We start from the raw sequence: 23,444 nt of genomic DNA, 5'->3' as shown, positions 1-23,444 counted from the left end.
GAGAGTTATATTTGTGAATGAGATCTGTCTGAAGCCAACTGGTATAAACAGAGCATTCACTGAGTATCCTTAACAATGCTGTTTTCTTTCCAGCCAAAAAGCTTGATACAACCGGCCCTGGCTAAGGTTTCTATGGATGCATTGTGCTCCCTTTCTCCACTGGGGTTCTTTCACTGCTATTTACCTCCTCCCTATCACAAAGCAACACAAGAACGATGTGATATTTCTGGGAGGGGACCTGAGTGTTCAACAACAGAGGGGGCTTTGCAGTACAGCATTGTTCCCTTTGAGGATTTTCAAAACGATAACCAGTGGCCAATGCGCGAGTACACATGTGCACAAGCACACACATGCACACGCGCATGCATGCAAGCACTCACACACGCGAGCAGACAAACAACCTTAGTGTCCCAGTGAGGAAGCTCTTAAAAAGCTCTGTAGCACACTGCTTTTCAATTTAATTTTGGCAGGATCTGTTCTTCCATTTGTGGCTTTTTGTTTAGAATAACAACACATCAAAACATAAAAACCTGAAATGAGAACCGTTTGCTGTGCTGCAGCAATAGCAGTTTCACTAAGTACTGAGGCTTACGATTAGCGCCCCTCACCTCAACATCCACACATGTAATTTTAGCACCATAAAAAATTATATGCATTATTGATTGCTCTAGAGACTCCTGTCAACAGCTGTTTAGAATCATTAACCTCTTAAGAATTCATATAACTGTTTGGAATAATCCAATGTTGCTTCCTATTTACTTTCAACAACAGTTGTTAGAGGAATACTTCACAGAAAGTATCACTTGTGAGTATTCAATACACACTGCTTAAACTTGAAACGCCGACTTGACAAGTGCACAGCTTGCTACTTGGCAGAGTATGGCAGCTGTGGTTTGACAAGTTTCTATAGAGCAAGTTGTTTTTGCTATGACTCTGGGCTGCCACTGGAATCCAGTGAAGCCAAGCTGCCATCAACCTGCAAGTAGAGGATTAGGTGGAGTTTTCTTTCAGAATCCGTCTCATCTATGTGAACTTACCAGTCATGTAGCACTTTATCTCTTCGTTGTTGGTGACGGGATTGTTATTCTTGAACATATACAAGTTGAATGGCACAATGTGGTTGCTGTTGAGGAGTTTCCAGATGTCGTGGTCAGGTGTTGTCCAGCGGCCTGCAAGGACATCATAGTCCCGTCTACCCATGTGGACCAGTTTACTGAGAGGCTCATACAAGCCTCCCTGGTAGCCAATTATTAGCTGTAAGCTGGGGTTGGTGTCAAGGTAAACCTCTCCAAATGCAGTATAGAGGATCTGCTTGATCATGAGGCCCGACCCACTAAACACAGCCAGGGGTGTTCCTATGTTATCACAGGCCACATAAAACTCATCCCCGCTGCTCAATTCCATGGCAAACAGGTGTCCCTGTAGGTCATAGTACAATGAGGTGATTTCGGAACTGGAGTGATTGTACATATGGGTGACCCGAGTGGGGCTGGATAAGTCAGCGTAGAAAAACTGAAGGTGGTGTCCAACGCTGCTTCTACTGGAGACCCTTCTGCCTAGGCCATCGTAACGATATTTGATGCTCCAGCCACTCACTTTGTTGTACACTTTCACCAGCAGGCCTGCAGAGTTGTACTCAAAGTACTCATTACCTCGCTGCCTGAGGAATCCATCCTCATCCATCCTATACTGGACATCTCCCAAGCGTGTAATGCGATCTCTGATATCATAGCGTAGTGGTGTGAGGCGTGCGCTGTTTCCAGGGCTGAGGAGGTGCAAGTTGCCGTTTAGATCATAGCTGTACCTCCACAGAGGCTTGTCATTGATGGAGACCACCTGGAGTTGACCGTCAGCGTCATACTCATATGTGTAGCGTGTGGTGTTGGCATAAGGCCCAACTTTTAGCTCCTTTGCCACCACTCGCCCCATGTTGTCGTACTGCACCATCAACCAGTACATGAGTGAGCGAAAGATCTCATATTGTACCTCCTTCACCCGGCCATAGGCATCAAAGTGCTTGGTGTGGGTCATCACTGCTGTGGTGATAATTTGATTTATGTCATAATAGATTACGCCAAATTTGCCAAACTGCTCGGTTTTACCAGACACATCATCATAACGATACAAGTCAATTGGCAGCGGTGTTTCGTTGATGACAGCCTGCATGCTAGTGACACGGAAGCTGTTGTCATAGACATAGTCAAATCTGGCATTGACCATACCCTCTTCACTGAATCTGAAAATCTGCCTGTCAATCAGTGGGCCAATCTGCCGGTAGCGGATGGTGCAGGTAAAGCCCTCGCTCTGCAGGTTGACTGTCTTCAGCATGCCTGCCACCTCATCGTAGGAGAAACCAATGCGTGTAGTGTCATAGAGAATCTCCAGCAGCTTGGATAGTTTGCCATATTTGTAGATGACCCTCCGCCCTGTGCCCAAGTAGGTGGTTTGCAGCAACTGGCCGTACTCACTGTAGTCCTGAAGCACTGAGGCGTTACCTTCAGGGGGCCGGTAGGTGTTCCTGTAGTAGCCAATGGAGCGGGAGGTCTCAAGGGTTTGGCGTGCCACGTTGGGCATAGTGACGGAGGAGAGTCTGTCGTTTTTGTCAAATTCGAAGATATACTGCCTCTGGCTGTATAGCAGCAGTACCATGGACTGTGAAGACAAGAGGAAACAAGTATTCTTCATGTGTTTTTAACACAAAGTGAGATCAATCCTATTTAAACATGTCCCTTTTTGATTGAGTAACAACATATGACAGTATTATTACTATATATCATATAACATATTCTTTCATTTCCATTAGCAGTAATAACAATAACGTAAACATGTAAAATATAAAAATAGAAGATAATTCCTAAGGACTGTGTACAGTGTAGATCTGCTAAACCCTGGGGTGGTTTACAACATGCTAAAGAAGGAAATCTGAGTGAGACTAAATCTTATTTTAATCTTGAAACTCGAGCTGTGGATATTAAGATTTCCTAAAGAGATTTTTTAAAAACAGGCTGCTTCTTGTTTTGTATTTGTGTTTTTTTTTTTTTTTTTTGATTCAAACAATTCATGACAAATTAAAATTTCCTCTTTGTTCATTTCTTGGATCAGTAAATGGTAGGGCTGTCAGCACCTTAGCACCTTGGAGGTTGCTGGAAAACTCACTATAGACTATTAACAAGGTGACTGCCATTTTCATATTACATGTCTAAGCGGGAGAATCTCAGCTCTTCACCTTCTCCATAACAATCTTGCCTTCAATTAGTGAGTAGAAAGTGACATTTCACTCTGTTCTTCTAATCAGAGCTATTTCAGGATGAACTTTGCTGTCAGACTATGGTAACAAAGTATAATATGTGTGGCGCACCAGGCAGTTTTTAATTACATTTCTGCTGATAACTCTGCTAGAGACTGATAAAGCAGCACAAACACTGCTGGAGTATTACAAGTTAACTTTTGACTCTGCTTTAAAATCTTCCGTCAGGGTTCTTAAACAAACACACCTCCACAATTTATCTGTACAATGTGTCCTGACTGATTAAAATTGTATAATTGAACTGTTACCAGCAAATCATACCTTCTCAAGGTAAGTGTAGCTCCAAGATTTGCCATCAGCAAATATCTGAGAGGTGATTCTGCCATTCTGGTCATACTCCATGCGCACAGACATGGTACCTCTTTGGATACCTGCCACGTGCCCTCCAGGAGAGTAGGTCACATTGACTCCGTTTAGACGACTGCTCGGTGCCCACAGAGTGGGCCGACCAGCATGGTCATAGTGAATCCGTAATGTAAACTTCCTGTGGTCATCGTAGACCTTTTCTGTCCTGGTGATTCGATCAAAATCCATCGACAGCAAGTTCCTGTTATGAACCTACGGGAAAGGAGATGGGGAATTAGAAACATAACATTTTTACCACAGCAGTTTTACCATGAAGGAATAAACATGGAGGAGTTGGTGCACTGCTCATCTGAGGTGGGACCTTATGAGGACAGCTTTAATCGCAAAGCGATTATTTTATATTCTGCTTTTCACAGCTTTTAATTACAACAGAGGAGCTGTATCGCAGGACTGCAGGAGCTGCTGAAGTGATGAAATTATAAGAATTACCATATTTCTTTGTTTGTGTAAAAATTCAGCAGACTCTTAGTGGGAGTATGCCTATTCAAGCACAAGACATTAGAGCCACATTGATCATTAAATTCATTTCCACTGCTTACAGAAAAGAATTACCAGGCGAAGATGACTCTCGTTTTATTTAGCCGTTTCCGTAAATTGGAAAAGAAGAGAAAAAAATCAATTCCTCTCTTGTAGGACTCACAACATTGTTTAAATGACACTTCACATTTTCTGCCTATTTTGAATGTATGAGGTTGCACACAGTGACCCTTGGCTTCCCTGTGATCAGAGTAGGAAGACGATGCTGTGCAGAGAGCAATCGTTAAAGCCACGTTCTGTAGCCAAATACATCGGCCAACAGTCCTCCCATTATGTTTCTTAGTCAACAGCTTCTGCAAGCAAAAGCTATAGAGGGAAAATGAATCAAACCTAAAGGTGATAAGGACATTAGGTTGCAGGCCTGTGAAACTTATTACCTTAAAAAAACCATCTGGTAAATGTGGACAAATACTCTTTGGATTCAGTTTTATTTATTATTATTTTTTCCTATTAATCTGCATACTTTCTCTTTATGTGTGCTTCTCTTTGGCTTGGTCTAATGCTTGGCAAGACTTAAAAACATCTTAAGGCACCCCAGAAAGCTGCTTCTGGCTATTTTCCAGACATATTCCACAGAGCGGGTCGCAGGGGGCTTGCTGAGAAGCCTCACTTTTTTCAGTCTCACACTGAGTAAAGCATGCTTAGGACTCTCATCTGTGAAGGGACAATTACACCAGAGGCAATTAATGTCACTGATACCTAATTGAGAGGATTACTTTACACTAAAAGCAACAGACTCACGAGAAGCACAATTCCGTGAAGGTTTGGGGCGACACAAGCAATTTGAGCCCCAAGCCTAAGGGAGCTGGGGGTGGGGGTGGGGGGTGGGACGCTCAGTGGATCAAGGCATAAGAATGAGGAGTCCACAGAGGAGCCTCTTTTACCTTTACTTATTGTCATCCTTGTGTCAGACTTCAGTGATGAGCAAAATTACGACACCTTTTAGACAGTCATTTCTTAAACTGGAAATGCAAGACTGACCTAAGCCAAACCTGGCAATGTTTCTGTCATCTCCAGAGCAAGCATGCTGTCCATCCTAAAGATTGTATTGAGATTGTTTCCTACAGAAAATAAGGTTTAAGCGAGAGCGGAATTTCCACATGCCAGGATCTGGTTCGCCAAAGACTCAACAGGGTGGAAAAAACCTCTTACAGCAGAGATCCCAAGATCCCATGAGAATGAAAACCCACTCAAGAGGAATCATTTTAAATTGGACTTCGCCTCTGAAGGAACTTCTCAAAAGAAAGAAGATGAAACAGAAGTGACACTATTACCTTACATTAGACCAACAATGTTACATTTTAAACTGTCCTCGACGTAAAACATCACAGCAACATCTGATCTCTCAATCAATATCAATGGCTTCTGTGTCAAATGACAATATCAATCTGTTCATTTACAAGTGAAAATGGCTTTCATCATTCCTCATGATTTATTCAACAATTGTTCTGTTTTCTTCAATAACATCAGTTATGTTTATTTCCACACTGCAATCAAAGAAAACAAATCCTATCTTATTATTTATTCCAGACTCATCTCTCTTTTGAACAAAAAGCCCTACATTAGAAGACACCATGATGATAGTGAAATGTTAATACACAGCTTGAAGACTCTTGTGGCAGCCACCAACATCCTCACACTATATTTCCTAACTATCCCACTGGAGCGTTTATCTCCAAGGCAAGAAACCAAGAAATCATGGCCACGGGTGGCTGGGATGGGGCAGGTCAGAGTAGGATGTCACTGTGGTAGGGGTAAACTGAGGACCATCTGTGACACGTTTAGCCTTAGGGCATGGGAACAAATAAATGTAACAGACAGTCAAGGTAACAAACAGAAATAGAGCAGCAGCAGCACCAACCAAAATAGTTGCCCATTTCTACTGTAGCACACCAAGGATCTGCAGTCAGAGCTGCACTATTTCTTCCCCTGCTACTTTTCTCATGAACTGCTCTGTTGAGCCCGCCCACCGCCACACTCTCACCCAGACACCCACGTAATATCACTTGACATGCCACTCAAGGTCGCTCAATGATTCTACTTCTGTTCAGCCCCCCCAACTCTGTTCTTGCCATTAGGCTGCTCCCATTTCCAATTTTACCCCTGGGGCCATTGCCTATAACATACATCTGAAGCTTTCACTTCCAAAGGGACGATGGGGCCATTAAATTCACAGCCAATGACAGACGAAGTGGCACCTTGCTATTAGCAGTGTCACCTCCCAGACAAGGTGCAAGACGACTTAACTAAAGTTGTTATTTGCATTCCAAAGCCAAGAAATCAATACAAGCCAATCGATCTTGATACATGCTTTATGATCAAACATCTGCTGTTTATCCTAAGATCTACCTGTTAATAGTGTTTGGACACACAACTGACAAAAAAAACTATGTTAACTTGCTGAGACCATTTGCCAAGTCACAGGCAGACTGAATGTTGAGTAAACATAATTTGCTGCCTTTTCTTTTAATAATATAAAAGATTTATGTAATCTACACAGGTCACATCTAGACCAAAAGAGACGTACGCTAAAAAATATAAGGGATTGCACTTGTGTTCCGTTGTTGCTATGGGTATGGCAGGCTAAAAAGTTGAGTATGATTAACACATCCATGATTCTGAAGACAACTAAATTCTGAAACACCACACAGCAATTTACAACTATAAGGAAACTATAGGGCAAGGTAGGTCTCCATCACTGCAAACTTATATCATTGCCATCCTTTTCTGCTCTGCTAAATGATCACTACATTGGAACAGTGGGGTCCAAATACAGGGTCATTAAAAACATATTTTTTATTTTAAAAATGAAGAGATAAATAAAGCGAGTTGTTTTTTTTTGTTTGTTTTTTTAGAGTACCCTTTTTTTTTTAGGTCTGAACAACATCCTTCAGTGAACAGGTTTTTATTATGGCCTACCTACACCGAAGAAATTAAAATTTCAGAATTCTTTTAGCCAAGCCTAAATGACACAATGACTGCAGTCATGTAAAGGAGGTTTTTTGAATTTAATGCCATTTTGACTGAGACAGAAACTTTCTTTTAATCCATCCATTCTTATTGAGTTGCTTTTAGCAAGGTGGCACACTTACCCTTAATCTGCGTCCATAAACAGTAACCTGGCCACGAGCCTGTTCCTTCCTCTGCCTCCATTCCACCAGGTTAAGGCCATTATCTATGGCCAGGGTCACGTTCCTCCTGCTGACTGTGGGGTTGACAGTGCCAGCCAGCAGGTGAGGCTCAGTGTGCAGGGACACCTCCATCCCATTGGACAACACTAACCGCAGGGAGCCATCCAGGCCGATGAAATAACTGTTCCGAACTTGATCTGAGGAGGCAGAGGGGAAGAGAGGAAAATTATTATGATTGTGATTAGAAGGAGACAATCAGAACTCCTTGCAGTGGACAAAGGATGAAACCTAACATTCAGCTTAGTGCGACACAAACATAATCACCTAAAATGGCTGCTCAGCAAAAAGAAAGCCTTTAGCAGCAGTATTTAACTGAACCCCAGTGTTAATGTTGGGTCTGTGACAACAAAGATCAATATTGAGAGGTTTCACAGCACCAGTAAAGTAAAGTTTTACAGCTGTTGCAGCAGCCTGGAGGATAAGGGGGAATGAAAACTATCAAAGCTGCTAGCTTGCCTGTGGCCACAGAGAAGGCAGGGTGAAACACACATGCATCCGTGCACACACACACACACACACACACACACCAAGAGGGATAAATCTGAGCCTGTCTGTCACTGTCCCTAGGTGACAGCAGGTCGTGTTCCAGCTCCAGACCAGTGACAGATGTTTCTACTAAGCATCTCATGTACATTCATCAGAGAATGCCTCCTTCTTGCCTCTTGTCGTTACACTGACAAGGACCTGGATGAATATTATTCTCATTAAGAACAATTGAAAATTAATGACTTGTCAAACACTAAATTAATTAGTTCACTTAATTTAAAATAAAAAAAAGTCCAAACATACACTGTAATATCATCATGTTTACATGTCAGATTAATTGGCTGTGATGATTTTTAATTTTGCACAACACATTAGAAAATTAAGTTTTGGATCTTGGTTTTTTGCTCAAAGCACCATGGATGTGTTGGACCATTACGATGAGAGAAGTGGGCAGAGGAGGTTAGGCTGACCTTGCATTGACCCTCTCCTCTCCATCTAATACTCTGGGGCATTCCTTACCAGAAGGAGGCCTTAAAGACCAGATGAAGCAAGAAATACTGCTGAATTGGGGGCTTCATGCTAATGCATGCATACAGTTCACGAGGGGAAAACATCCGTTGACATTTAAGAGGGCTGCTGCCCAAAAGAAAACAAACACTGCAACAGGGGTCCTGACCACCTCATCGTGTTAGGACTCAACAACTTCAGTTATTAATCATACATAAGGATGGTTTGTTTTATAAAAATACAATGGGCCTAGGTAGTTGTTACTGATAAATATATAATTTACTTATAATTTCCTGCTTTACGGAGTCAAAAGAAAAAATCGTGGGTAATAGTATGTACAAAAAGATTATGTACATTATTTCACAAGTTCATAACTACTTTACTTTCTTTTGTACTCACTACTTTATAAAGTATATTTCAATTTGTGTAGTGTATATTTAGTACTTTTGTGTTTAATGTATTTAATTATCTCTTGATGATGCTAAACCAGATAGAAAATTTAGCTGGGTAATGCAATAAAAGTTCCACGAATCGCTGCAATATTTTGCATATTTAAGTTCTCGGCTTCCAATAATACAGTAAGAACAGGATTAACAACCTTTGGGCGTGTTAGATATTGTGAAAGGCAGGAGAAACACAACCCGATGACCAGAAAGGAATCTTAAAGACTGTGTGTTTGTGTGTTATGTGATCACCTGGTTGCAAGCTTACAAAGTAGACAATAGTGAATTAATTAACAGCAGAGTTCCTGGCGCCACCCTTCCCATCAGCAGATGTCTAGGACAAGGTCAAAACATGAAGGTGACCAACAGACCGAGCGATAGTGAGAAACCAGAGATTGTCATCGTCTGTTTCAGTTTTGTAGTGTCAGTCGGGAAGACACATTTAAATCTAATTTAAATGTTAGCAGAGCAGGGAATGTGGGTGGGGCAGTCTTTTCCAAAGAGTATGTCCAGAGGGCTCAGAGTTATCAACAAGTGATAAACGAAGCAATTAGTCAGGCAAATAGCAGCTTACAAGAACACCTAAATGTGCGAGACAAATCAAGCGGACTAAGCCACAACGTCAGTCCACCCTCTGCCTTCATCTCTCTCACAAAATTTCTCAAACCATGAGGATCCTGTATGGGCCACCAGCATTTTGTTTTATCAATTGTTTTTAAGACAGAAAATCAATATTTGTTTCCATTTTGGTAAAAGCGAGGTGCACTACATATTTTTTAGAAACAGAGGAGCAATGAATGCTCCTGTGGGCTTCCTAATCGATAAGTAGTGAGACATCTTTACAGCTTCATTTGAACCTTAAAATGCATAATTTCTCTTAACGTACTGCAAAATAACCATCAGTTTTTGTCTTACAATGAGCTACTGGCTCGTACAACACACCTTCCAGAATCAGAAGTGAACATAAACCCATTCACCTGTGTAACGTGAGGTTCTGATCTTTATATCTGACACAGTAGTAATTTCTTCATGTAGACTGCACATTGAGATGTATACTAATAGGAAACCTGTGCACACAGTCAATCCCTGAGACTAAGTCTTATCAAATAGGAGTCCCTGTCATAAGACGTGTCTATGTCTCCCAACTATTAGAGGAATCCTCTTTGCAGGTTGCACATTTAAATAAAGAAAAATAAAAATGTTCACAATGTCGTTTGGTTAAATGTTTATAGAAAAACACCCGGAACAAAAAGGTTTTACTGTTTAACCAAAGTTCAAGCTTTTGGCATTTCCAGTGACGAAACTCCTTATAGAATTTCCAGCTCCGTTTCTGAACTGCAGGAAAAGACACTCACCCTGCATTAGAGTGTAGAAGGTGCCAGAGGCTGACAGGTTGGTGGTGACGGTGATGTCCTCTTTGTTGGAGCCCTCTGTCTGGATGCGGACGGAGCTGTCTGCGTCTGTACGGTAGCTGCTCACTCGGCCCGTGGGGTAAGTGACGTTAGTCAGACGCCCGTAACTGTCATACCTTCAAAGAAATACACTGATGTGAGTAAGGGAAGGCAAAGAGGTGCTTGTCATCTCAAAGTGTGTATACATAGAAACTACAGCAGAATCACAAACAGGGCTGTGACATGCAAAATTTACTGAGCTTTGCTGAGATTTTTGTCAGTCATAAGGAAGCAATCATAATCATAGATGCAGCTCAGGTATGCATAAATGCATGCATGTACATAAATGTGACTAATGAGGTACTATGTCATCTCAGATTTACTCTGATTATGAGTCACTACCTAGGATAAACTGTTTGAGTGGTAATTAGAAATAGGAACTTGGAGTTTCTGAGTCCAATATTTCCCTCTTGATGTCACAAATTGTCAAACTCTATCAACACAGGCAGTAAACACAGCAGCGAATCCATCAAAGTTGGCATCCGGAGATAATAAAACTCAAAACTATCATCTTTAATCACCGAAGAAAAATCAGCAACAACTTATAAAGCGCGTGCAATATCTGCCACAGTTCACTGTTCATGAATAGAAAATGGGGGCACTCACAAGTTTAGCCAAGCTTGGACTTTTCTAGCTTTTGCAATAGGTTTTGAATGTGACATAATTATAAATGCTTCTAAGTTTGTAAATAATATTCAAAAGACGGAAGCACATAACAACAACAAAAATATTGGCAAGGAAAAACTGTCACAGCCAAGACAAGGAGGCACACACCTTTTCACGTTTGGAAAACTGCTTATTAGCTTAAAAGATTAGTGATATCACAAAATCTCATTATACAGTCTATGAAATAGGAGCACTGAGGTGCGACTCCTTGGAGAGATGCAGCATCTACCTAGCCTACAAATCAGTCAGTTCATCACATGCACGAACATGAGTGGCCAGATTGTTTCATTTTGCTCAGAGAGCACATCGGCATAGAACAATTTGAAATCTTTCAGATTGCCAGTGTTCCAGAATGGGAGTGAGTGAACGGTACATTACTTAGCATGAAGACTTTTATCTGCACACTGAATACAGATTGGAAAGCCCTCTTCAATGTTGCTGCCTGCCATAATAAAGCCTCTAATAAATGAGATGCTGGGTACTGCTTTACGGATATTTCCTCAGCGCTGCCATCTCAAATATCAAGTACGGAAAGGAAGAGTGGGAGAGGAATCATCTCCCAGAGATAAATGTTATCTGAGCTCAATTGTACTAGGGGCTGGGGTTCTTAGATGCATTTCAACCAAAGAGTTCCACTTTAGGAAATACTAAATAAGAGAGTAATTTATATCTAAAACATTTGATTCCTTTTTATGCTGCTCATATTTTATCAGCAAGATATTCTTTCTGTGTTCATCGTACAATCAAAGGTTTTGCAGAGAAAGCACTAGCTCGACTTTATCTGCACTGTACCACTTTTAACTGTTCAATTCATTTGAAAGAAAGAGTGCTCCTGTTCTTGTCCACGAGACAGGAATTTCATTCTAGAGCGACGCTGTGTGACCCAGCTTGATCACTGACCCAAACTGTCTCTGTCTCAATTAGGGCCTTGAACTAGAGCCATTCCTCTGGCTTCACTGCTGAGCTCTAATGGCTCTGGCCTGCCTCAACTCAGCTGCCTATTAGCTTGCTTTCTCTGGACAACAGAGGCATGCAGAGGCAGGGTGCTCAGAAGAAGGAAAGGACTACTTTCCTCCTGGATGGCCCAAGTCTATTCAAATCGCATCACCTCTGTGTCACATGCTAGCTTTATGACCTTTCATGCTGGGGCCCAACAATAGGCAAGACACTTCATATCAGCATCCCTTCCAGCATCCCTAACCTCTGTTCTATGCAGAGTTATTCTCATATTTCCACGTCCACTTCATCTTGGTGCCTGGGAAATTCAGAACACGTGACTGATGACCGTGGAGAAAATAACACAAAGGCAACAGCCATTGATTGCTTCAGCTTCATTACCAATTGTTGAGCATGATTTCGCTGTTATTATTGATGTATTAAATCAACTTAAGAACCTTGCTGGAACCCAATGGCTAAAACACATTAGTTACAAAAAAAAAAAAAAAAAGTATTGCTGCCCCTTTAATTGGAGGCTAAGAGAACAATTAGGCATCCTCTAGAATACAAACGATTTAATAGAATTATGGTACCCCGTAAGCATAAGCACTTATCTTTTAAATAAAACATTAGGAGGTCAGCAGAGCATCTGCATATACAGTGCTGTAAATGTCAGAGTAGATGACGTTGCCAAGGGTTGCAACAGTAAGATTATGGTGCAGATATCTTTAGTTCCCCAGACAACATGTATGTTTTATTAAGGAAACAGAAAATGGCTTAACAGCTTAGTTTTTTTTTCATTTCTTTTTGTTCTAATTTTATATATAACAATGCATCTTCATTATTTCCCACAGTAAATGCAATAAACTGCAAACCATTATCTAAACAAAGCGCTTTACTCTTGGCTTCTATTAAGACACACTCACACATGATGGCTTTAAGCTACTATGCTTGGCCTACTGGAAGCAACTTGAGGCTCTGGGTCTTGCCCACTGACCTGTGGACAGGGGCAACCAGAGATTAAGTACCAACCCCACGATTAGCAGACAATCCACTGACTGCTCCAAAACAATGATCAAATGCTAGACTAATATGTATAGTATCCCTACTACTTCCAGATTAACTCTGTGATTAATGCGACAATATGTAACTCGAGCTAACACAAGCATGAGTCAGGAAATCAATCCACTCTGCTCTGCTACCCTCTGCTGTGCTCAACCATTTTTTAACACATTCCTGTAGGTAGTCTATGAGATTGTACTAAATGAAAGTCCCCCAAAACCTGTTAATGAAGCAGAAATAATTAAAATTCCCTGATTGGTTTCCCAGGAGGCTTTGACAGCACTCCTCCACATTAAGATAAGCATTATTTCTATAAACTAAATTAAAAAAAAAGTTACATACAGCAGCTTTAAATAATACATATATTTGAAAACTATACACCTGTTTTCTTTTCCTATGTATAAGTGAATGTTTTGAGAACTTCAGATCCATTGTTTTTATTCTTTAAAAAGCCCTTTGTATCACTGATGTTACACATCCTTATATAAAGGAGTATGCTTAAACCTGATAATAACGATAAACAATTTAAAATTCCAACCACAATTTGTTAAAGCTCCAGGCAATTCACTGTACCTTGAAAAATTCCTATGCATGGCTGCATTAGTGCCATTTGCACTGAATCGTTTTTTTTTTCTGTACGTCTCAGATGACAACCAAAATCAAACACAGGTGATAAATGTCTGCTCAGATTAAACAGAGCGTCTGATTGTGTGTCAAAGTGTTATATTCTTCCAGCAAGGTGTAACAGATGTCTGACCAGTCAATCTGCTTAATCACACATTTTTGAATGACATCCAGTTAGCACAATATCCCTTGGTACAGTATATTAGGCTAAGGGACAGATTGCACTGTGGAAGTCACAAGAACATTAAATCTTAAGCTCCATTGCTGCAGGGAATGTGTGTTTTCAACTGTTTCCTCATAACGCGTGGTTTGCTTTAACCCATTATTACCGCTGTCTGTTCTCTTATGCTTACATTGTCATGCCAGGTCGAAGTCCTACAGGTAAAATATGGCAACTGATAGATGATGTTTGTGTACCTAACAACTCTAAGCAAGCAATGGTCTGTATCTGTCACTACAAGCAAGGGTGCAGATGAGTAACATATCACCCAGTAATCCTATATTGTCTGATAACAGCAAACAGGATTACACACAAACTCCCACAGGTTTTGTATTCTGAGTGACATCCACAGTACATCCAGGCATGAGAAGGTACCTCATATGCCAAAATACTAAACCTTGATGTCAAGATCTCTACAGCGCTAAACATATAGTCACTAAAGCACCTTAGCATTTAGATCTACCATAAATACAGAGCTTTCACTTCATATATTCCAGAAGTGACTGTACAAATATTGGATTTAAGAGATTTACCAGATCTTTTTAGTTGCTCTCTGAGGTGAAGCGGTAATCTAATCAGCTCAACAAGGATACAGACTCTGGGTATAAGGATTATAAAAGTGTTTCTAAATGTTTCTTGACATTACTTACTCAAAGAAAGTTGTCCATCCATTTTCATCTGTCTTGGTTGCTAGAAGTCCTGAGCTTCCATGGTAGGTCATTAAAGCTAGTTCTTGACCCTGGGCAGCAACAGTTTTAAGGGCACTGTTGGTGCCAATAGTGAACCAAAAGGTCTGTCCATCGGGGACCATCAGCCACAGGGGCATTCCTGTCGTGTCTCGTCGGAGGATCACTGTGTTTTTGTTTTTATCAGTGATGCTGCTCACATCACCTGCTCCTGTGTAGGTCAGATTGTAGAGGTAGTCACCTGTAGTTAGACTTTGTGTGAAAATGTGGCTTCCGTTGGAGTCAAACAGATAGAGTTCGTCATTAATAGGAGAGGACACCTCATACATGCTTAAGGGATTCAGGTAGGGCTTGTTTTTACGCACATAGCGGATACGAATGTTGGCCAGATCTGCAATGTAAAGCTCTCCATCTGGACACACTGCCAGGGAAGAGGGTGCATTCAGCTTAGCATCCTTGGCATAGCCTTCATCTCCAGAGTAACAATCACAGTTGGCATCATTCTTGCAGTCACAACCACTCGGTGCCCCTGCAACCAGCGAGATCTCTCCATTGGTGGACACCTGTCGTACTCTGTTTATTTTCTTTTCATCTGACTCAGCAATGTACAAAATGCCATTGTGGGACACAGCTAAGGCATTGGCAGACTCCAGGGTGGCATGGATGGCCACTTTACTCATGAGGAAATGGTCAATCCCAGGTACTTGGCAGTGCATTGGGCGGCCTGCTACAATACGTACTTGATGGTTTTCTGAGATCTGAAGTACTACGTTGTTGTCCAGGACATAGAGGGAATTGTCCATGGGACTCACTGCCAGGTCTGTGGGCCACTCAAGACGCACCTAAGAGGAAAAAAAAAAAACACAGCACACTATCAGCTTCAGGTCACAAAAACAGACCATGCTCTTATTGATCCACACATTTTCACTTTATCAGAGGGAAACTGAACCTCAAGAGAAGAACCATTGAAAACTCCTTTCAACAAGGACAGGCTTTTTTTGAAAAAAGGTGGGCTATCTCATAGCCTATTCTGTAAGCAAGAAAATAAAAAAACTAAAAAACTAAAATTGGAACAATGTATTATCTGATAAGGGGGAAGATAACACCTGGTGTACTGTTAAAATGGGAAACACAGACACATGCTTTTTAATATCAAAGAGGATAACAGTGCTTTTGGAGAAGTGCAGAATGAGAGGAGAGTGTTCCACTGATCAGATTAAGTGAAAAAAAGCACACCACTATTTATCATAGGAATTCTGGACACCTAAGGACTGGGCTTCTGCATCCTTCGCCTCTACCGAGTTTTCCTTGCTTTGGGTTATTAATTTTGTAATGACAAGAGATTGCATGAGTCCTTGAAAGGAAACTAGAGCACACTTACCAAATGAAAACCTACCCTGCCTTTGGTCCCCTAAATTATGACTTATTGTTCTGCTAACAATGTATCAGGCTTTTAACAAATTGGAATGATTGGATTCATCCAATTTACTGTCTCCGTCTCGTTTATGATTCCAGTGGGATCTCTTAGGAACATAATATGTGCCATATTTCAATGGAGCCCTTAGAGGACCAAAACAGGAGAATCATTAAAAACAGGACAAAGATCGGTTCAAATTTTAGGCAACCTATTGAATGAGAGCAGCTTTGGCATTGTCCAATTGTCATTGGCTACAACGTCCATATAGAAAGGTGAGTGAATCTACAAATTTACTACTGTTATTCCAATAGTATTTGTCCTAAAATTCAGGAATTCAAGCCTTTACCACTAGAATAGTCCCGTATGCATTTGTTCACGTGTGCTTTACCATGAAATAATTTGTTACCCTGACAAATGTATAATATTCCTTAATGATGAGGTAAGCAAAGTGAATAGACAGCAAATAAAGAAAGAGACAATGCAGTATGTTGTGAGTGTGCATTACAGTAGGATGTGGACAAGAGAGATGCCATTTGGCCGTGAAGTGGGCATCCATGTGCTCTCTGTGCTTTTGCAATAAATTTACCGAAACTATTCAATAAAAAAATGGTGGTTTCTAAATTGGGAATTCAAAAAAACCGAGGGCTAAAAATGCACCAGCAAAATGGTCTGTACTGATAAATGTAGAAAAAGTCAAAAAAGTCAAGGTTGACTTATTACATTGAACTTTTTTGCCATGCTACTCTGCATTTCAGAACTCAAAAGAAGTTTCATGTAAAATCTGCCTTCAATATTATGTCTTTTATTTGCCTGATCCCATATATTTCATACAATTTAGAGGTTAATACCGACACTATCATTCACCTAAAACTGACTGGGGATTCTATGGCGATGATTACTTAAATGTTTCTACACCTTTGGCATGTTCTTGAATGCCTGCCACTCCGAACCACTTATCCACATTTGACTGAAAAACAGATTTCAGCATCATACACGGCTCACATCCTATAAACCTTCCATCATCCCCCACAAAACGGAGGAGGTTTATATAATAGGACATATCATGGACACATAGAACAAACAGGAGACTGGCAGTGGATACATGTCGTCTTTCACTGAGTAGAAAATGCATTTCCTTGGGAAATGAAGGGGAGACTTTCAATTTCTTAAAACCTATTTCTTGTCAACACTGGTGGTTAAATATTTCATGAGCCACAGTGTGGAGTGGCTCGAGGGAGCTGCCTGTAAGGAGGTTTTCACGCCACTCTGACTGATGAGGGGATATTTCCCGAGCTGCTGTCCCATATCCTGTAACCCGATCATACCCTCCCCGTTATACATTGGGGCAGCTGTCAGGAGCTGCTTGCCGACAAGCAAAAAAAAAAAAAAAAAAAAACCCTAAAAAATAAAATGCAGTCATCAATTGGGGAAGAGAGCAATGGGTTTTTACCAACACAAACCTATTTTTAAATGTATTTGAACTTGCATTAAAACTAAAATGACATTTTCCATTAGTAATCTCTTCACTCTTTGCTTGTATCAGCATGATGCCTGTCTGAAGAAGAGTAATATGTCAGTATTTGAAGTCCCTCTCAGATTTGAATTGAATGTCACAGTCAGAGCCATGATAGAGGTTTCTGAAGCTGCTAACACCCTTGAAATATGTTCAAGTGATCTTGTTTTAAGACACGGTTTCCCTCTATTTTAGTTTGACTGAGCAGGGGATGTGGAGACAATTTTCAAGACTTGAAAAACAAAATGAAACAGATTTCTGGTACAGCAAGGACTTAAAGCTGTGTTCTAAACAAATAAAAAAAAAAGTTGAATGAGGTCAAACATTTGTCCTTTTGACTGATAATAAAAGAACAAAGGGTGACAATGCATTAGGTGAATTTTGCTGCAATGCCCTCATTGCACAGATGGCATGGTAGATAAAAATGACCTCATCAGAGGAGAGTGAAATTTGAATTTATTTCCTAAAACAGGTGAGGTACAGCAAAAGTAATGACCATTGTGATGAGCGAGAAAAACTCAGGTCCTAAGTGAGGGGCTGGGGAGTGTTTGAAGTAGGAAGCTATGTGCACTAGATTAATTTTTAATGGATGCTTTTTACCGTCTGAGTGTCTCTGGCAGTGCTTGTGCGATTTGTCATCGTTGTGGAGCTACAGTCAGTCTGCCTGTGTACTCCCTGCCGCTGAACTGGGATAGTGGGCATCTATAGGTGCTGTAAAGTGTGTGGGCGGGGGGAGGACATGAAGCGGAGGTCATGAAGGGGATGGAGTTCCCCCGGGGGCTGGAAATACGCAGCTGGAGGCTTTGCTCTCTGCACTGAATACATCACTTTTCTCCACTGGCATCTTAGCGGCCTCAGGATATTTGCTAGTCGTACTTGATAACATACATGATAGAACGAGAACCAAACTAGTGCATGCACATGGAAAGGGAAGTCCATCAATCAAGTCTTATCAATAAAGCAGAGATTTTTTTTTCGTGGGACTTATAGATTCTATAGTCAACACATACACTATACATAACAGCAGTATCATAACTAGGAATTACTCCTACAGCGAATACGGCAAAACAACCCCTAAATACGTGGGATGAAAATTATAATGCGAGAAAAAAACAGCCAAGGCTGCTAGAGTATGCAAAAAGACTGTCTCATCACCTCCAAAGGGAAGTCACTGAGCGAGAGTGTGATGTGACCTCAGTGCTTTGTCCTTGCCTGAGGGTTGTGTTCTGTCTGGTACATATGTGAGCATATGTGTGTGTGTGTGTGTGTGTGTGTGGGGACGGCACATGTTTGCGTGCATCAGAGAGCATCTCTCTGTAAAATGAAAGCCAGAGAGGTTAGGGGTCATCATTGTTATTCCCTAAAGCTATAGGTCAACGGCCCTGTGCATTTGGGAATGTGTTGCCACTTGACACAGACGTGGAAGCTACCAGGACTATAATGCTATGTTTACTATCATTTCTGTGGGTTCCACCAAACCTGGATTAAGACCAGCTAACTGCTCATTTTCATTTTTTACTCATATTTGTGTGTTAAACATATGATGACTTAAACTTTGTAATGGCACGGCCGTGTTCGGATTTGCTTTCCTGCAATCGTAATCTTGTGGAGTAATGAAATTCATCTCATAGAATCCAGACCATCCTTGTTTTAATAAATAAGCATTTTCAAACTGGACACAGTTACACTGACTGTTTTATTTTATGGGTTTTTTTTTTTAGCTTTTAAAGCACTCTATGTTCTTATGCTTTTGCTACCTTGCTGCATGTTCTTTTGTTGGATAAGTAAAGCTCGGACCATAACTATTTTAGTCATTATCCTTTATCTTTGTAACAAATCCGAGGCACCTTTAAGACACGGGCTTCAGTAAAGACAGGAAAATAGTATTCAGTCTGAAACCCAGCAACAGAATCACAACACAGCGCTAAATGACTGTAAAATTTGACAGTCTAACTCTAATTTAGTATGATCTGCTACTGCTGTGAAACAAAAACGAAGAAACGGATCATAACTAAATTAAAGGACACCAGCTTCCAGCTACAGAACTTAAGCTCACACGGGGTTGTCGGCCTCCTGGAGACCAGGGTCAGTCAAGGAGAGTTGCGTTCTGTAGGTTGAGAAACAGAAAAGCACCTGCTGGGTGAAAAGGTCACAGAGCTTGTACCTGAGAGATGTCCATCACAGCATCGCAGCTGAGAGGTCGGGCGGAGGTCAGGTCATTGAAGCCCAGAAGAGTAGAGATGATACCATTCTGATCAATCCTGCGAATCATGGTTCCATCCACAAAGAAGATTACACCGTACTTATCCACCGTAATGCCTGCAGATAAAAAGTCACCCATGAACCAAATGGACAGAAGAAGAATATATCCATCAGTTATTTTGTTTATCTGTGACTTAATGTGAGGACAGAGCACCAATAAATGACAATTAAGGACCATTCAATAATAATAAAAATGTAAGTCTAATCATGGCAATGAAAACTAATGCTAGGATTGATTTTTTCAATCAATAATGGAGAACAACAGAAACATCAGAACAGATGAATAGTACTGAAGGTATTGATTCAATTACAAGTAAAATTTCATCATTGCAGCGTCTTTCTCTCTTGCTATCAGCCTTAGACAACAATGGAGCTGAGAAAATCTTAGCTCTGCACATCGCTGTATTTTTCCAATACTGTAGGGTCTCTTATAATATTCACAATAATAACAGAGTTAAGCATCTGTGAACATCTGATATTCAGTAGTTAGAACAAAATGTTCTGTTTTCAACACAAACCTGGACTCTACATGTAGCACATTTCACAGGAACTTGGGGCTTATTTTAGTACATATGAATCACAATGTCATCCCAGCAGAAGACCAAAATAAACGTGATCTAATGACTAATGCATCATTCAAATATGGAAGCAACAAAAAAGAAACAACATGGCCAAAAAACAGAACAAAAAAAAATAGCTACACGTGCACAGTTAGGGATGGAGGTAAGAGAAGAGACTGTATTAAAGCTGAACAGTAAATTGATATAACATCGGGGACTAAAAAGAAAGACAAAAAAGATCATTAACTTGAAACACTACACGCTACATTGATTACAATAATAACATCCATTAATTACCTCTGGGGTTAGTGAGAGTGGCCTCAACAGCCTTTCCTCCATCCCCACAGCGAGTGTCATCGTATGGAAGACACTGGTCACCAGTGCCTGCCACCAGCTCCAGATTCTTGGCGACATCTTTGACAATATTTAGGGATTTCACCTTGAAAACCTTCCTGCTGCTGGTGTCAGAAAGGTACACAGCACCGTTCACTGGACTGGTGGCCAGGTAGTACTTATGAGCCGGGCTGTTGCTGAGAAAAAGGAAAAGACGGGTCAATAAAGCTGGAAGGGCTACAGTGCTTTCAATAAGAAACATTGTGTAATACAATTAAAATGGATTCAAAAGCCATTTAGAGAGTCAATTGGGCACGATTACAGTTTAAACCAAGGACATGGAAAAAGAAAAATAGAATGAGATTAAACATGGCAAAATAGAATGAGATTAAACATGACATAATGGTGGAGTGTAGTACTCATATCAGCTGGTTAGAAGTCCCTGTTGTCAAAAGAGACTTAAAACGCCACTACTGTCTGAACAGTAGTGTGTATGTGTATGTCCATTTATCTATCTATGAAAATACTTCATATTTACACAGATGAAAAATGCAGTAAGGTGGGAGTTATTGAGGTGCAATGGAATCCTTTGAAAGAGATTCTAATTACTATCCCAGCTCTGACACCACAAATCTGTGATATTGCCTGAGAATAACAATATAAGGCCTCAGTGTCTATACAGTAACAGTAGCCTGGTTACTGCTAGACGAAGTATGTTTTAATCTCCCTTGAGACTTTTTAGAGAAACACAAATATACAGCTGAAGCAGCTATCTAAATGCATTATGCATCCATCAGGCAGACATCCCAGCAAAGAAAATTTCCAATTAATATCCCAACCAGGGCAACAAAGTAATCCTTCACATCTGCAGGAGGATGCCGAACCTGATAAGACAGAAGGCCAAAGCAGTAGCATTGGCATACCCCAGTCAAGGTGTCAGAAAACAAAGGAAACAAAAGTAACTGTTGACATACACACAAAGTGACAGCAAAGGCTATATTTTTTTAATATATTTTTTTTAATAAAAAATCCCCTATTAGCTTCTGCTGAAAAATTAATGCATGACAAATCTGAAATAAAAACACCTGAGCCCTATGGCTCTGTAACCAGATGCTAGAGATTCCAGGCATCACTGATCCTACTTTAACAATTCCAGATATGACTGATTTCACAGTTTTGTAAATCAGGTAACCCTTTCAAACTAAAATGTGCAGTATTTTCTGGTTCTGTCACTAAATGCTGCTTTTGTCGTGAAGTGGACCATTGTAAATGTGACATTGTTGGTTTTGGTCAGACAAGTAACCTGTTTTGTAATCAAGTAGTTAACAGAAAAATGAAAGATGACCAGAGTTAACAGGGCAGCACACATCTGCCAGACCCGATAAGCACTGAGGAGACACCTGTCAGCAGGGTATCATTCAAAGTGGATTAGGATGGACATTCAGTTATAACCTTGAGGGTATTTTTGTTGGACTTATTGTTAGCATTACAGTGCCAAAGGTTAAATTTTTCGAATACAGTGAGAAGAAAAACCAGGGGGGCTGTGGAATTGTCAGATCCTGTACACGTTTCGAAATGACGATTGACCTTCAATGAATTAGCGATGACAGGACACTGCAGTGAACATCGAGCTACCGACCATGTTGATTGATATGTTGGTCCACAGTGTATTCCAGGTACAAGTAGCTGTCTAGGAAAACAACCTCATCAGCTCCTAGCTGCATGTAGAACAGCCTTGGTCCCACATTGTGTTTGAAAGTATGAGGCGTTATTCTCTGACCTTGAGCTATGGTCATGTTCTCCATCTATATTCACTGACAACATCTAGTTTGTAGGAAGATAATTGGATTTTGCTGCATGCTGGCACGGCAACTAAAGGAGCATGGTTGAAGAGGATGGGGACAGTCTTAGTAGGGGGTCAATGAACACGGCAGTAAGATCACCTGTCACACACTTCTATTACTAATTCACACATGGCAGGCAGGGAGCTAGACACTTTATGCAGACACATGCTGTGTTTTGCTGGATAAATCTCCTTTTTAAAAGACAAATGGGTTTGTTGTACTGAGACCAAGGGGACAGAGCTTTGACGTTTCTTTCCTTTTGCGCAACCAATCAGAGCATGAGTGTGTGGGATTTATACTGTAAGTCAGTGTCTGTAAGCGTAATGTTCTTGTTCTGCACAAAGACATCTGAGCTATGAAGACTGGGGAAAATATAGTAAAACAAATAAAAATAAAATAAAACCCACAGAAAGCTTCTGAATGGTTTGTTAATGTGGTCATTCATGAAAAAGCAGAGGCCAGTGACCAGCATGACTAAGTTTTTCATCCTTAGTTTGATTACATGTTGCCCTGCTGAAATCATGATCCATCTGACAAAATAATCAATCCATGGGTCTTTTCCTGAGACATGGTGCCAGTCTGACACATGCTAGAGAGATAGTTCCTATTTCCTCACTGCTTCCTGCCAAGGAGAATGAGTTCTCTGTACAGAAGGCCCCTGATAAAATCTATACTGATTAGCCATTTTAGAAGGCTCCCAAAGGTATATACATAAAAAACTATTTGAAACAAATGAAATGTGTCATGTTCAGAGTCTCTATTCACACTTTCAGAAAAGCCTTGAATTAACTTGGGAAAATATTACACTAACAAACATTATAAACTCCACCCCCCTAAAAACTACCCTAGTAGTTTTACTACTAGTGCCCTGATTTCAGACTCGCACTGTCAACAAACACTGCTTTTCTTAGATGTAGCCAGGTGTACTTAATAAACTGACCATAAACTGCTCATTTTAATCATCAAATGATACAAGTCTTAAAATTGTACATGTTCTCAATACTTTGGGGCAATACTTTACATTTTCCCTGAA

The 23,444-nt window shown here is 40.6% G+C and overlaps 1 protein-coding gene across 13 annotated transcripts in view; it reads right to left on the bottom strand.

Annotated features, from left to right (window-relative positions):
• tenm4 (teneurin transmembrane protein 4) overlaps positions 1–23,444 on the bottom strand; it is a 139,856-nt gene that overhangs the window by 7,831 nt on the left and 108,581 nt on the right. For all 13 annotated transcript variants that reach the window (XM_067507781.1, XM_067507784.1, XM_067507786.1 and 10 more), the window contains 7 exons: positions 20,532–20,764; positions 19,577–19,731; positions 14,447–15,324; positions 10,193–10,365; positions 7,303–7,538; positions 3,569–3,865; positions 1,038–2,652 (listed from right to left, as the gene is read on the bottom strand). In XM_067507781.1, coding sequence (XP_067363882.1) covers positions 1,038–2,652; positions 3,569–3,865; positions 7,303–7,538; positions 10,193–10,365; positions 14,447–15,324; positions 19,577–19,731; positions 20,532–20,764 — 3,587 coding nt within the window. The remainder of the gene's footprint in view (positions 1–1,037; positions 2,653–3,568; positions 3,866–7,302; positions 7,539–10,192; positions 10,366–14,446; positions 15,325–19,576; positions 19,732–20,531; positions 20,765–23,444) is intronic.

The sequence above is a fragment of the Channa argus genome, chromosome 6, assembly GCF_033026475.1.
Source record: "Channa argus isolate prfri chromosome 6, Channa argus male v1.0, whole genome shotgun sequence".
In the NCBI taxonomy this organism is placed as follows: Eukaryota; Metazoa; Chordata; class Actinopteri; order Anabantiformes; family Channidae; genus Channa; species Channa argus.
Note: the sequence above shows the minus strand (reverse complement) of the source record. Positions and strands in the feature narration are given on the sequence as shown.